This window comes from Geotrypetes seraphini, chromosome 12 (assembly GCF_902459505.1).
Source record: "Geotrypetes seraphini chromosome 12, aGeoSer1.1, whole genome shotgun sequence".
In the NCBI taxonomy this organism is placed as follows: Eukaryota; Metazoa; Chordata; class Amphibia; order Gymnophiona; family Dermophiidae; genus Geotrypetes; species Geotrypetes seraphini.
The window spans coordinates 1,906,594-1,922,387 of record NC_047095.1 but is presented as its reverse complement, the minus strand read 5'-3'; the positions used below and the strand labels follow the sequence as shown (position 1 = coordinate 1,922,387).

Genomic DNA, 15,794 nt, shown 5'->3' with positions numbered 1-15,794 from the left:
TACAAAGATAAAAAAAGGACCAGGGATAAGGGACAACCCTGTCATAAGCCTTTCATAATAGGGAAATCTGGGGATACTATTCCATGTATTAATACCTGAGTCCATGGGTCTTTATAGAGAGCTTGGATCATTTATATAATTTTCTCGCTAAATCCAAACCTCCGCAATATTTCCCAGAGAAATGTCCATGATACTGAGTCAAATGCTTTTTCTATATCAAAACTCACTAAAATGGACTCAAGTTGTCTACTATGTACCACCTCCATGGTGCTCAATAATCTGTGCAGATTAGCTATGGTATTGCAACCCTTAACAAAGCTCGATTGATGGAAACCCATTAGCTGCAGTATTATACAGTATCTAGTAAACAATTGGACAAAACTTTTGCATACAATTTAATATCCACATTAAAAAGGTAAATAGGACTTTACAAGCTAGTCACATGGGGTAACGATCTGGTTTCAAATTAGGAATGACAGTAGCTCCCCTTATGGCAGCAGGGAATTTCCCTATCTTATTTGACTCTGCATAGACTTCTGTTGAGGTGGAAATCACATTAGGGCCCAGAATTTTGTAAAATTTTAATGAGTCCATCTGGGCCAGCCGTCTTTGAAGATGAAGTCTGTATAGCATATTGCAAATCACTGGGATGTAAAGGTGCATTAATGCAGCCAAATCTTTCTCACCCATAGTTGACAAAACCAGACCAGAGAAAAAAATTGGGACAGACAGAACATCCTCACAGGAACTATTGTATAGGTTAGCATAATAGGTTGCCTAACATCTGTTAACTTTCGGCACACAGAATCACAAAGAAGGGGAATAAGATGAAAACCTTGCTCCGCCCATAAAAGTCAAGTGAGACAGTTACCCATCCGATTACCATACTTGAAAAGTCAATGTCAACCAAATTTTGTATGTTAAGAGTACACTTATGAATTAGCTCAATAAACTTTTTTTATATCTCACACCATTGGACTTTAATCTCTGGGCACCTCACTATCCCTTTGTTTGATCTTTGCATTGCAAAAGAGTATCAGGAGACCCCTCTTTCACCCAATTATGATCTCTCAAATATTTATATTTATATTTATATTTATATCAAATATTTAGCAGGATTTATAATGTGGAATACAGAAGAACAATCACAAAATATATATAACACAAACAACTATAATAGCATATACTAGTCTATTGTACTGTATATGGATTAAATCTCCTTGTTTTGCTTAATCAGGGGAAAATGAAAGAAGAAACAAGTGTGTTTGCAAATATTTTTTAAACTGCTCCAAATTTGCACAAAAATGTAAATACCCTGGCAGATAATTTCATTAAAGTGGGACAGCTACCAAAAAGGCAGCTGATCTGGTCTCTGCATATCGAACAGTACAGAGTACACAGTTTTAGAAGATGTAGATTACTGCCAAACTAGGCTGTCTCTGGACATTGGATAGATAGTTTTAACCAGGACATTTTTATCCAGAGCTTCTGTAAAGATGAAGTTCCAAATAGAATCCATTTCTTGCAATGGAAGAGAGGGGATGGGATGACTTCCCTATGAGGAAAGGCTAAAGCAGCTAGGACTCTTCTGCTTGGAAAAGAGACGGCTCAGGGGTGAGATGAGAGAGGTGTATAAAATACTGAGTGGAGTTGAAAGGGTAAATGTGAATCGCTTGTTTACTCTTTCCAAAGATACTAGGACTAGAGGGCATGCAATGAAGCTACTGAATAGTAGATTTAAACAAACCAGAGAAAATATTTTTTACTCAACGTGTAATTAAATTCTGGAATTCGTTGCTGAAGAATGTGGTAAAATCAGTTAGCTTAGCAGGATTTTTAAAAAGTATGGCTAATTTCCTAAAAGAGAAGTCCATAGGCCATTATTGAGATGGTTTGGGGAAATCCATTGCTTATTCCTAGGATACGCAACATAAAATCTGTTTTGGTACTTGAGATCTAGGTTGACCACTGTTGAAAACAGTATAGTGGTCTTGATAGACCTTCAGCCAGTCCCAGTATGGCAATTCTTATGTTCTTAATTCTGCAGAAAGTTAGAGTGTAGCACACATAAGAATTTTGGGTCAACATTTTGTAAATTTAAAGTATTTATGATTAGTGCAAGTAAGGAAGAAGTAGGGAACTACAGGCCAATAAGTCTGACTTTGTTGGTAAATAATGCACTAAGGAGGGAAGGCCCGCCATTTTGGATTGGCAGGCCTTGAAGCTGGAAGGGCCATGCTTCCCTCCTACTTCCATCTTCTGAAAAAGTTACTGGGAGGGGGCAGGATTCGGGGGAGCATCTGATTGCAGGAGAGAATGGGCATCTCTCCTGACTTTTTTGGGCGGGGCAGTGGAAGGGTAGAGGATGGTTTGGGGGGTTCCCTCCTGCCAATTTTCTCTCTCGTGGGGGGGGGAGAGGGGAGTCGGTATAGCAGGAGGGAAGTGGGCGTCCTTCCTGATGATTTTCTCTGGCATGGGGGGGGGTCAGTCCTGGTTTGTCGGGGAGGGCCATCATCAGCAGGAGTGTGCTTTTCTTTTTTTTTTTTAATGGGGCAAATATTGTGCATGTGTAACACATAGCAAATGATAGCAGATAAAGACCTGAACAGTCCATCCAATCTGCCTATTATTTATTCTCGTTAAAAATATATGATTAAATTAACTTCTCTTCTTTGATATTTCTGGGCCATAGACTAAAGTCCACCTGATAGTGTCCTAGCTTCCAACTGCTGAAGTTGTCATCTAAGCTCACTCCAGCCTATCCAACCATCCCAACCAACCAGCATCTGTGCCCATTTAAAAAAGTGCCGATAAGACAGGTAAGCGACTGGTCTTGACCAGGCGCTTTTTTTTAAGGCTTTATTTTGTACATCGCCAAACGATGTTAGTACATCAATTCCTCAGGTAGTTTGCATGGGGTTGTAATATTAAATAGCTAATTTGTATAGCCGAATTGGAAAATGGACAATCGAGGGGAAAAACACGTGGTAATCCGTTTTGTGCATCGGTTCAGCAAATGCGATCGTCGTTAAAGCAGTCAAAACTGGTTTAGTGATAATCACTGACTTTAGTGCATTTGGGTCTCAATATGTATACTTTGAAAGAAAAGCAGGAGAGGGGAGATATGATAGAGATGTTTAAATATCTATGTGGCATAAATATATGTGAGGTTTGTCTCTTTCAATTGAAAGGAAACTCCAGAGTGAGAGGGCATAGGATGAAGTTAAGAGGTGATAGGCTCAGGAGTAAAGTAAGGAAATACTTTTTTTTACAGAAAAGGTGGTAGATGCTTGGAATAGTCTCCCGGTAGAGGTAGTGGAGACAAAGACTGTGTTTGAATTGAAGAAAGCATGAGACAGGCACGTGGGATCTCTTAGGGAGAGGAGTAAATAGTAGTTGCTGTGGATGGACATACTGGATAGGCCATTTGGCCTTTATCTGCCATCATGTTTCTATGGTCAGATGAATGGAGGGAATTGTGGTACTCAAGCTAAAGGTTAGACTAAACTAAAACAAAACTAAACTAAAACTTAGCTTTATATACTGGGTCTTCAACCAGGGGAAGCTTGACACGGTTAACAATAAATTAATAAAAATGCTAATGGAAATAGAAATGATTCATAAGCTGGATAAATTTAACTAGGAATATGAATGAGATAGATAGCACTAAGGGCTAGATTCACTTACCTGCTTTGCGTGCCCAATCTGTGGCTGATCCATGCAGGCCCAATCAATCCACAAAACAAAAAAAATTCAAATGAGAGCGATCGGAGGAATGCCCCCCTCTGACCACTTGGATCGCTAGTGTGCGATCCCGACGCATGCATAGATCATCTGTAGATGGTCTGCGCATGCATCTAAGAGCCGCAACTTTTTTTTTTTTTTTTTAACTTTTACTAGCCCAGCGAGTCCGTGGTTTTAACCCGCGGGTTAAAACCACGGGCTCGCAGTGCAGGAAAGGGCAGGAAAGTCGGGGCAGGCAGGAGACAGCAGGAGATCAGGGCAGTCAGGAGATCAGGGCTGAAACGGGCAGTAGATCGGGGCAGAGAAGCAGGACAGAGAGCAGCAGAAGGCAGGACAGTCGGAAAGGACCTCAGTGACTGGTCCTCAGCAGTCGCTTATTTTGGATCAGCCAGCGCAATTGGTGTTGCTTTTTTTATTTTAGTGAATCGCTTCCTGTCTGCATTTGAATGCCATTCCCCCTCAATTGCATGCGCAGATCGGAGGATGATCGGGAGACAGGTTAGTGAATTGGGTCAGAGGGAAATTGGGTCGCAAAGGGCTTGTAAACCGATTGGTACACGATCGGTTTGCTTAGTGAATCTAGCCCTAAGTCCAAAGTGTGACTAGCAGAATGTATTGTGCTGAATACATGTTGCTGTAAGAAAAGATCATGAAGTGTTGACAAAAATGCCTATCCTAGTTGGCAATTGACATGGATGTTAAAGTTGCCCTTTAAGGAATGTAACTGAGGCCAAAGATTATGTCCGAGTCAGAGTCCTATCAATCAACAACAATTTATTATTTATAGCGCTACCAGCGCTGTACATTGTACATGCAAGAGGCAGATAATGTGTGAGACAGTCTCTTTGATCCAATGTAAACACAGTTCATATTGCAATGGGAGTGTAAATGGGGGTAGAGCCTGGGCGTAAACAGGGCACACATGTATGTGTGTATCTTATAGAATACTATAAAGTACGTGTGTCTTGACATTTAGACACCCACACTTACACCAGGTCTATGACTGACAAAAATACCTATACCTAAATTGTAGATATTGTCACAAGCCCGAGTCCAATGCCGGCCTTGTGCCAGAAAAGAATGAAAGAAAACATCCCCTGAAACTGGTCCGGGCTAATCACTGTGTCCCTGATAGGCAGGAACAAGACCAGAAAGCACAGGCTGTGTTCAGACCTGATGCAGAACACAGCCTGGTGAAATCTGGTAAGGCCCCTTTAAATCCTCCATTTTGTGTCAATCTGGCTAAGCAGGGGAAAAGGAAAACACAGCTGAAGGAAGTTCAGCCCCGGAGTAGGGCTGGGCGTGGTACAGCAGCTTGGCAACATTTAGAGAGCTGGCTGACCAAGAGAAAGAAAAAGACTGGAGAAGCTCTCATGTGGAAGGAGCCTCCAATTCCTCCAGAGCCACGGGATGTGGAAATGTTGGACTCTGAACCAGTTGAAACAACCTTGGTAAATCCAGAATGTGAAGATATGGATTACAGTGTTTCACCAGAGGTGGGATTGCATGAAGCAATGGAAATCAGTTAGTTTGGAATTGTTTTTTTTTGGAATTAAGTTGTGAATATTTCCAATTCTGCTGGGCATGAGGTTTTTGGTAAGCATGCTAGCTAAAGGGATGTATGCTAGTGAAAATGTGTTTGCTTTAATGGGAAGTTTTTTTTTTCTTTTGCCAAGATGGCTGCTATGAAAAGAACCTCAATATTTTCTTTTCATAAGAGGTAAACATCCTGATAGCTGGAACAGGATTTACCCAGCACCTTAGTGAATTGTTTGCAATTTATTTTGCCCTTGATAGCAAGGAGCCGCCCTGATAAATCCGCCTGCCTTATGCCTCTGTGTTTTGAAAGGGCAGCTCTGCACAGTGCAGTATAACATAATTGTTTGTCAATTTTCAAATAAGACTTTGAGAGAGTCAAGAACTGCCAGAGACTTTGTGATACCTGGGACATTGATAGATGAACTTGGAGAAAGTTATCCAGACCAGGCTGGTTACCTGCATATTATTTTGTTTTCATGTTTATAACCAAGACCTTTTGGAATTCATGTTCTTTTCATATTTTTTGCTTGGACCTGTTCAGTGGAACAATAAATTTGATTTCTTTATTTTAATTACTTACCTGTGTGAGGCCATTCTGTGTATGCACCTAGGATAAGTTTTGCACAACAGGGACTTCCTCCATCTTGGGGAAGCACGCTGGGGAGAATATTGTGAGCGTGAGCCGGTTACTGCGAGCTCTGAGGACCGGCCACGCTACACGTGGTATCAGGAGTGGGATACAGCACCCCCTGTTGTTGGAAAAAAATTTTTTTTGGAAAAAAAAAAATAGTAATTGTTTTTTTTTGGACTTACTTTTGAATTTGTTGGAGCTGATTATTGAGAAGCTGTGGACTTATGCTGGTGGACTAAGGACGTACAGACACCGGAAAAACAAGCCACAGGACAACCGAAAATCAGCTGCGCTGGGACCTTGGAAGCCGGTATTACAGTTCTTTTGGAGAGCAGTTCCAAGCTCAGAGAGGCTCGGAGTCGGACGCAAGACCCATCCTGGAGGAGCAGTGGTATCCAGACCAGAGTCGGAGTGTTCCCGAGTACCAGAGTGATACAGTGCGCAGACTCATCAGTACCGCGGGTAAGAGTACCTAATCTAACGGGCTGTTGAGGATAATAAGTATCACTCAGGGAGGCTGGTCGGCTACACTGTGGGAGGAGGGTCAGGCAAAACTTAAAAGGAGCCACACTTGGTTTTGTTTTCTTTTTGGATTCCATTTCAGGTGTTGGAGATGGAGCAGCAGCAGGTGTTGGCCCTGATCGCTGGAGAACGCCAGAAGCAGATCCAGGAGATGCAGGAGGTCTTCCAGACAAGCCAGGACCGCTGGAACCAGGCGCAGGACCGCGCACAGACACAGCACCAAGAACTCATGGCTGCAATGGGGGAGCAATCAAGACTGTTTGCACAGTTTCTTCAAGCCCCAAGGCAACCGATGATGGGTGCACCGCTATTAAATCCAGCACCCCAACAGCTGGTAGGAGCCAATCCTTTGGCTTGGATGCACTTACATAAAATTACACCCACTGATGAACCTGATGACTTTTTATCAGCCTTTGAAAGGACGGCCAATGCCGCTGGTTGGCCGCAGGAACAGTGGGCAGCACGATTGCTACCATGTTTGGCGGGCGAGACTTTGGCTGCCTTCCAAACCTTGAACCCTGATTTAGCCAGCAACTACCAAAATGTTAAAGCACACATTTTAGACTACTTAGGCTACACACATGAACATTATAGGCAGAAATTTAGATCGGCCATAATGGGAGAATACGAAAGACCTAAGGCCCTTGTCCAACGCCTAACTAAAATGGCTGAACGCTGGTTACAACCTTGCCTAGCTGACCCTAGGGCACTCTTTGCTGAAATTATTAAAGAGCAATGCCTAGAATCTATGCCCAAGGAGCTCAGAGGCTGGGTGCAAAAGCAAGGATGTAAGAGCTTGATGCAAGTTTTGGAAGTGTCTGAGGCTTATTTGGATGCTAGGGGTTCTGCAGGGGAAGTTAGGGTAGTTCCTTCTTCCCGAGGTGAGGTAGGGAAAGAGTGTATACCTACCAATAGACACACCATTCCCCAAAAGCCATCCTTTAGGGAAAGGAAAACTTCTGAGCCCGGGGGTCCCGCATGTAGGGAGGGTCCCAAATGTTTTAGCTGTGGTAATGTAGGCCATACACAACAGAACTGCAGGGTGAAGAAGGACTTAGTGGCCATACGGGATTCACAGATACCAGATAGAGCTGGCTCATATTTGACTCAGGTGTGTATAGGCGGACACCTTACATCGGCTATGGTGGACACAGGGGCTGATCAATCTATGGTAGCAGCACACTGGTGGGAGAAGGTCCGCCCCAGGAGGAAGGAGATAAGGAATGAAGGTTCTATTACGATCCGATGTATCCATGGGGATAGTATTAGATATCCGCTGAAAGACACCACTATGTTGCACAAAAGTAGAGTGTATCGGGTGAAGCTAGCGGTAGTCCCGGAAGCCCCATTTGATGTGATATTAGGGCGCGACTGGGTTGGCCTGGGGGAATTTCTAGGGAATAAGCAGGGATTGGTTAACACATGCTCCCAGAAACCCCCTGGAGACAAGGAGGAGGATGAACTGGGAAAGGTGTTCCCTTTTAAGGAAGGAGTATTTTGTAGGTATCCACGGAGGCCAGTAAAGGGAACTAAGACTAGCAACAAAAGACAAAAACAGCAACGTAGTCAGGGTCTGCGGCAGGTTGCGGGTAAACAAGAGATCCCTTATTTACCACAGGAAGTAATGGACCTGTTTCCTACCTTCTCAGTGGAGCAGAAGGCGGATGCTTCATTAAAGGAGGCTTGGCAACAGGCTTCAGAGCCTCAACGGGGGAAAGGCCCCTTTAGGTTAAAGAGGGGGTTATTGTACCATAAAGAAATGAATGGGAGTATGGAGGCCATGGAAGAACAGTTAGTGGTCCCGAGGGGTTTTAGAAAAGTTATTCTTCAAACTGCTCACGATCACCCCATGTCTGGGCATAAGGGAGCTGAGGCTACTTTGAAGCAGGTACTACGGAGATTTTTTTGGCCCGGGATAAGGCAGGATGTGCTTAATTTTTGTACCGCCTGCCCTACCTGTCAGAAGTTGACCCTGGCGAAACCTCTACGGGCGCCCATGATTTCCATACCTCGGGTGGAAGATCCGCTTAGTCGAGTGGCAATGGACATAGTGGGACCTTTGGAAAAGACCCCTCGAGGACATAGTTTTATCCTAGTGATAGTGGATGTGGCCACAAGATTCCCTTGGGCATTCCCTCTGAGGAAGACTTCTGCTCAGGCTATCATGAAAGAGCTCACGGGTTTGTTCTGCTTGGTAGGATTCCCGCGTGAGGTGCTGACAGACCAGGGTAGCAATTTCATGTCGAAAGAGATGCAGGATTACTGGCGAGGCTTCGGGGTTCGTCATATTCGAACCTCGGCATACCACCCTCAGGCGAACGGTTTAGTAGAACGGTTCAACCAGACCCTTAAACAAATGCTTAAGAAGGGGCTGGATGGGAACATGAGGGATTGGGACCTGCTTATACCTTTTGTTCTTCTCGCCGCCCGGGAGAAAGTACAGGATTCCTTAGGAGTAAGCCCCTTCGAAATGTTATTTGGAAGAAACCCAAGGGGGATTTTAGATGTATTAAGGGAAGGTTGGAGTCCTCCAGAGGATCAAGAAGTTAACGTGGTTTCCTACCTGGTTCAGTTAAAGCAGAGGTTGACCCAGGTTGCTCAAGTGGGAAAAGTCAATCTAGAATGGAGTCAGAGGAGGCAAAAAGCTTATTATGATAGGCGGTCTCGTGAGAGACACCTACAGGTTGGGGATAGGGTACTAATTCTGGTACCTACTGACCCCCATAAATTCTTAGCGCAATGGAGGGGCCCGGCCGTGATAGTCAAAAAATTAAATGACGTAGACTATCAGGTCAAGGATGAGAAGGGTCGGGAACAAACATACCACATCAACCTATTGAAACCCTGGAAGGATAGGGAAACATTAGCCCTGATAGCCCAACAGAACCAGGAGGAGGACTTTGGTCCACAAGTTGCAGATCTCTCTCGGGAAGAGGGGGTCAACATAGGTACGGATCTCTCTGACGCCCAGGTGCAACAGCTGGGGATATTGATTAAGACCTTTGAGGACGTGTTCTCTGCTACCCCAGGGCGCACTGAGGTGGTGGCGCATGATATTATTACCACACCGGGTAAGATAGTGAGAGTCAAACCATATAGGTTGTCTGAAGAAAAAAAGAAGCTGGTACAAGATCTAGTGGAGGAAATGTTGACACTCGGAGTAATTGAGCCCTCACTTAGCCCTTGGTGCAGTCCGATAGTAATTGTGCCCAAGGCAGATGGGTCCCCTAGATTTTGTATAGACTTCCGTCAACTTAATGAAGTCTCACAATTTGACGCTTTCCCTATGCCACGGGTAGATGAGTTATTAGACTGCTTGGGTCAGGCACAGTACTTATCTACACTGGACTTAACAAAAGGGTACTGGCAGATACCCTTAATGCCAGCCGCTAGACCCAAAACAGCCTTTAGTACCCCCGCTGGTCTGTTCCAATTTAGGCGCATGCCTTTTGGACTTCATGGCGCTGCTGCAACATGTCAAAGGCTAGTCAACGAGGTACTCCGGGACCACCATTCTTACGCGGAGGCATACCTTGATGATATTGTCATCCACTCGAGCAGTTGGACTCAGCACTTGGAACATGTTGCGGCAGTCTTGAGGTCATTAAGAGAGGCAGGCTTAACGGTAAACCCTAAGAAATGTTTCCTGGGACAGAGGGAGGTGAAATACTTGGGCTATGTAGTAGGCCGAGGCCAGGTAAAGCCACTAGTGGACAAAGTCCAGTGCATTAAATCCTACCCCTTACCTGGCACGAAGAAACAGCTAAGAGGGTTCTTAGGGCTTATAGGGTACTATAGGAGGTTTATTCCCCAGTTTGCTACTAGAGCAGCTCACCTCACTAATATGTTAAAGAAGGATAAACCGGACACATTACACTGGGAAACGTTAGGGCAGGAGGCCTTAGAGGATCTGAAAGACTGTCTTTGTGTGGAACCAGTCTTAAGAGCAGTAGATTTCTCTAAACCAATGATCCTGCAGACTGACGCTTCCACTAGTGGGTTAGGGGCTATCCTTAGTCAGGAGGTCCAAGGAGTAGAACACCCTGTACTGTACCTCAGTCGCAAACTCCATGACAATGAGAGAAGGTACGCCACAGTGGAATTAGAGTGCCTGGCTGCCAAGTGGGCAATGCAGACTCTGGTTCACTATTTGGAGGGCCGTGAATTCACATTGGTTACGGACCATGCGGCCCTCAAATGGTTAAACACCATGAGAAATAACAACACGAGGCTCACCCGATGGTACCTTGCCCTACAAACATTTAGATTCAAGGTAGTACACAGGCCAGGTCATCTGAGCACTAATGTGGATAGGCTTTCCCGTTTGCAGGAGAACCCGGAGGAAGTTAGACCATGCCCGGGTGGTCATGGTTTAAGGGGGAGGGTATGTCACAAGCCCGAGTCCAATGCCGGCCTTGTGCCAGAAAAGAATGAAAGAAAACATCCCCTGAAACTGGTCCGGGCTAATCACTGTGTCCCTGATAGGCAGGAACAAGACCAGAAAGCACAGGCTGTGTTCAGACCTGATGCAGAACACAGCCTGGTGAAATCTGGTAAGGCCCCTTTAAATCCTCCATTTTGTGTCAAGCTGGCTAAGCAGGGGAAAAGGAAAACACAGCTGAAGGAAGTTCAGCCCCGGAGTAGGGCTGGGCGTGGTACAGCAGCTTGGCAACATTTAGAGAGCTGGCTGACCAAGAGAAAGAAAAAGACTGGAGAAGCTCTCATGTGGAAGGAGCCTCCAATTCCTCCAGAGCCACGGGATGTGGAAATGTTGGACTCTGAACCAGTTGAAACAACCTTGGTAAATCCAGAATGTGAAGATATGGATTACAGTGTTTCACCAGAGGTGGGATTGCATGAAGCAATGGAAATCAGTTAGTTTGGAATTGTTTTTTTTTTGGAATTAAGTTGTGAATATTTCCAATTCTGCTGGGCATGAGGTTTTTGGTAAGCATGCTAGCTAAAGGGATGTATGCTAGTGAAAATGTGTTTGCTTTAATGGGAAGTTTTTTTTTTCTTTTGCCAAGATGGCTGCTATGAAAAGAACCTCAATATTTTCTTTTCATAAGAGGTAAACATCCTGATAGCTGGAACAGGATTTACCCAGCACCTTAGTGAATTGTTTGCAATTTATTTTGCCCTTGATAGCAAGGAGCCGCCCTGATAAATCCGCCTGCCTTATGCCTCTGTGTTTTGAAAGGGCAGCTCTGCACAGTGCAGTATAACATAATTGTTTGTCAATTTTCAAATAAGACTTTGAGAGAGTCAAGAACTGCCAGAGACTTTGTGATACCTGGGACATTGATAGATGAACTTGGAGAAAGTTATCCAGACCAGGCTGGTTACCTGCATATTATTTTGTTTTCATGTTTATAACCAAGACCTTTTGGAATTCATGTTCTTTTCATATTTTTTGCTTGGACCTGTTCAGTGGAACAATAAATTTGATTTCTTTATTTTAATTACTTACCTGTGTGAGGCCATTCTGTGTATGCACCTAGGATAAGTTTTGCACAACAGGGACTTCCTCCATCTTGGGGAAGCACGCTGGGGAGAATATTGTGAGCGTGAGCCGGTTACTGCGAGCTCTGAGGACCGGCCACGCTACAATATATACTGTATGTATTGAATGTACCTATATGTTTAGCTGATGCATAAAGATGGATAAGAAATTATGATAGTTAATGTCCTTGATTTATATGCTGTCTTGTTTTACTTTATGTTCTTTGTAAACCACTTAGGGCTCCTTTTACAAATGCGCATTAGCGGTTTAACGCGCATAATAGCATGCGCTAAACTGCCAGCCACATTAGCCGCTACCACCTCCTCTTGAGCAGGCAGCAGTTTTTCAGCTAGCGCAGGGGTTAGCGCGTGATTAAAAGTCGCATGTGCTAAAGCCGCTAACGCGGCTTCATAAAAGGAGCCCTTAGTTATAGGTGGTCTATACATTTTTTAGATAAATATATAGATGCCTGGTTAGGCAAGTATTGTATAAAGGAAAGTTGGCACTTCCTTTATAGAATAGGCTCCTATCATTGCAGTTTTAGGGTGAAGCAAGGGCATTTTACCAAACTGTACAGACAGGCAGTATTCAGTCATAATCCGTGTAACTGAGTGGTGTAAGTTAGGACAGCAAAAAACTATCATAACTTAAACATCTCAGCTATAATGATGATGGTTGAATATCGCTCCTGTCAGTATATGGGTGTCAGTCGGTGCTATCAGTGCCACTATCTATCCCAACAGTGGTGCTGAATATAAATGGATTATTTAAATGTTGTGGCCATTGTCCTCCCTATGAGAGGGGAGTGATGCTTCAATATCATGTTTTCAATCACCATACTCAAACAGGTCCTTTGAAGCTTTGCAGAATTTGCTTGTCCCTTGTTATTGAAAACAGCACCGCTACCAGCAAAAATGTAGGTGGAGGACTCCTGCACAGTGTAGAGGGAAAATTAGCAGCAGTTGTCATTTTAAATAAACACCACAATGTTTGAATATACACTCTCATACTTGAACTTTATGACTATGCATTAAAAACATAATTACAACAAAAAATTAACTATATTCCATTTTGTAAATCTCATTTCATAACAGTTAAAGTCAAGCATACAGGAAAAAAAGCAGTCCTCATTCAAAAAACATTCAAAATCCCATGATAAAACAGAACCTGATGATTTCACTGCTGAGGTAAGAATAAAACAAGAATGATTCTTTTCTTCTTCCTTCCCAGTCGCAATCTGTCTCGATTCCATTTTCTACTGTTAATGATAGAACCAAAGCTCTTGCTGTGCAATGCATGAATCATCAAGAAGCCTTGGCATTTTACTGCTGTGCTGATGGTGAATAGTATTTGAGAAGGACCTTTACAGTGAGGTATAAGTGAAGACTTACACTGATGTATCTTTACATGTACCCAGTCCCCTGATTTTGGGAATGTCATTGTTCCTTGAGTTGTTTAGAGGAGGACCTTACCCATCACTTACCAAAGGAAACAGAACAGTGCTGTGAACTTGACTTCCACTCAGGATCACCAGCAAGAGCCATCTTTCTGCTTCTATCAATACCTGAAGCCCTCAATTCTGGATGGCAGCAACCACTCCCTTATGAAAAGAAATCTCATCATTTGTAAAAAGTCAGAACCTAGATTGCTTTCATTTTGGCTTGAACCCAGAAAGAGATAAACTCACACTCTATGATGAAGTTGGATTCATCAGTAAACTCCTCCTCAGTTGGACATAGATGGATACACCATCTGAAATGCCTTCAGCCTCAGTGTCTGAATTCAACTAAAAACTGGCAAACATTCTTTTAAGAATAGATTCATGAGTTAGAATTTAACCATCATGGAAACACTAATTAAACGTAAGTTGGACACGATCTTGGATGAGGGGAATCTTAGGGATCCTAGTCAACATGGATTCACTAAGGGTAGGTCGTGTCAATCCAACTTCATCAGCTTCTTTGATTGGGTAACAGGAAAGTTGGACTCAGGAGAGTCTCTGGACATAGTATACTTGGATTTCAGGAAAGCTTTTGACAGCGTCCTACACCGCAGGCTACTAAACAAGATGAAATCAATGGGGTTGGGTGAGACGATAATTGCATGGGTCAATGATTGGCTGAGTGGTAGACTTCAGAGGGTGATGGTCAACGGTACCCTCTCTGAAACATCAGAGGTGACCAGCGGAGTGCCGCAGGGCTCGGTCCTGGGTCCACTCCTTTTTAACATATTCATAAGGGGCTTGACACGGGGGCTACAGGGTAAAGTAACATTATTCGCCGATGACGCAAAACTGTGCAACATAGTAAGTGAAAGCTTTTTACAGGATAGTATGACACAGGACCTTCATACGTTGGAAAACTGGTCCTCGACATGGCAGCTAGGCTTCAATGCTATGAAATGTAAGGTCATGCACCTTGGTAGCAGAAATCCGTGCAGAACTTACACCCTAAATGGAGTAACATTAGCCACGACCTCAGTAGAACGAGATTTGGGAGTAATCATCAATGCAGACATGAAGGCTGCCAAGCAGGTAGAGAAGGCCACATCCAAGGCAAGGCAAATGATGGGATGTATCAATAGAAGTTTCGTCAGTCGGAAACCAGAAGTCATAATGCCGCTGTACAAAACCATGGTGAGACCTCATCTGGAATACTGTGTGCAATTCTGGAGGCCACATTACCGTAAAGACGTGCTTAGAGTCGAGTCGGTTAAGCGGATGGCCACTAGGATGATCTTGGGGTTCAAGGGTCTCTTGTACGAAGAGAGACTGAGCAGACTGCGGTTCTACACTCTAGAGGAACGCAGGGAGAGAGGGGACATGATTGAGACATTTAAATACATCACAGGACGTGTCGAGGTGGAAGATGTCATCCTCTTCCCCAAAGGACACTCGACCACAAGAGGGCATCCGCTTAAACTCAGAGGAGGGAAATTTAGTAGTGACACCAGGAAGTATTTTTTCACGGAAAGGGTGGTAGATCATTGGAATAAGCTTCCGGTGCAGGTGGTCGAGGCCACAGGCGTGCTTGACTTTAAGAGTAAATGGGACATGTACGTGGGATCCCTACGTAGGACGAATCACTAGCATCTAGACTTATTGGGGTGGGTCAGTAGAGTGGGCAGACTTGATGGGCTATAGCCCTTTTCTGCCGTCATCTTTCTATGTTTCTAAGATCATAAGAAATGCCCGCACCGGATCAGACCGTGGGTCCATCTAGTCCGGTGGTCCGGCATATTCTTTTATGAATAGATTCAGGCATCATATTTGAACCCTACTATAGAGTGTTCTTTGGTGGTTAATATACAGTGGGTGTTTAGGTTTCTGACACCTTAGAGACGTAATTTAATTACTGCATGCAGCTAGTCAAAGGCTCAAAGCGTAGGTCTTTACAAAATAAGAGCAGATACCATGATGATAAATATGTCATTACGTTATATGCGGCGCTTCAACCATTTAAATCAGGGATCCCCAAAGTCCCTCCTTGAGGGCCGAATCCAGTCAGGTTTTCAGGATTTCTCCAATGAATATGCATTGAAAGCAGTGCATGCACATAGATCTCATTCATATTCATTGAGGAAATCCTGAAAACCCGACTGGATTCTGCCCTCAAGGAGGGACTTTGGGGACTCCTGATTTAAACTGTTTAGTCGCCATTAGCAACTTAATATGAGCATTCGTAAGCAGCGCGTCCACAAAAACAAGGTAAGCAAAGAGAGAAAGGATAAAACACTTCTCTTGCATGTAGGTAAAGTTAATAATAAAAACGTGGAATTTAAATTGAAAGTATAAGAATACAAAATAGTAAATACCTAGGCAGAGTTACAGGATCCTGCTCACTATTGTTGTTCCCT

General features: G+C 43.8%; 1 protein-coding gene across 5 annotated transcripts in view; it reads left to right on the top strand.

Moving 5' to 3' along the window:
• AXDND1 (axonemal dynein light chain domain containing 1) overlaps positions 1-15,794 on the top strand; it is a 383,395-nt gene that overhangs the window by 324,898 nt on the left and 42,703 nt on the right. For all 5 annotated transcript variants that reach the window (XM_033916370.1, XM_033916373.1, XM_033916371.1 and 2 more), the window contains one exon: positions 13,034-13,126. In XM_033916370.1, coding sequence (XP_033772261.1) covers positions 13,034-13,126 — 93 coding nt within the window. The remainder of the gene's footprint in view (positions 1-13,033; positions 13,127-15,794) is intronic.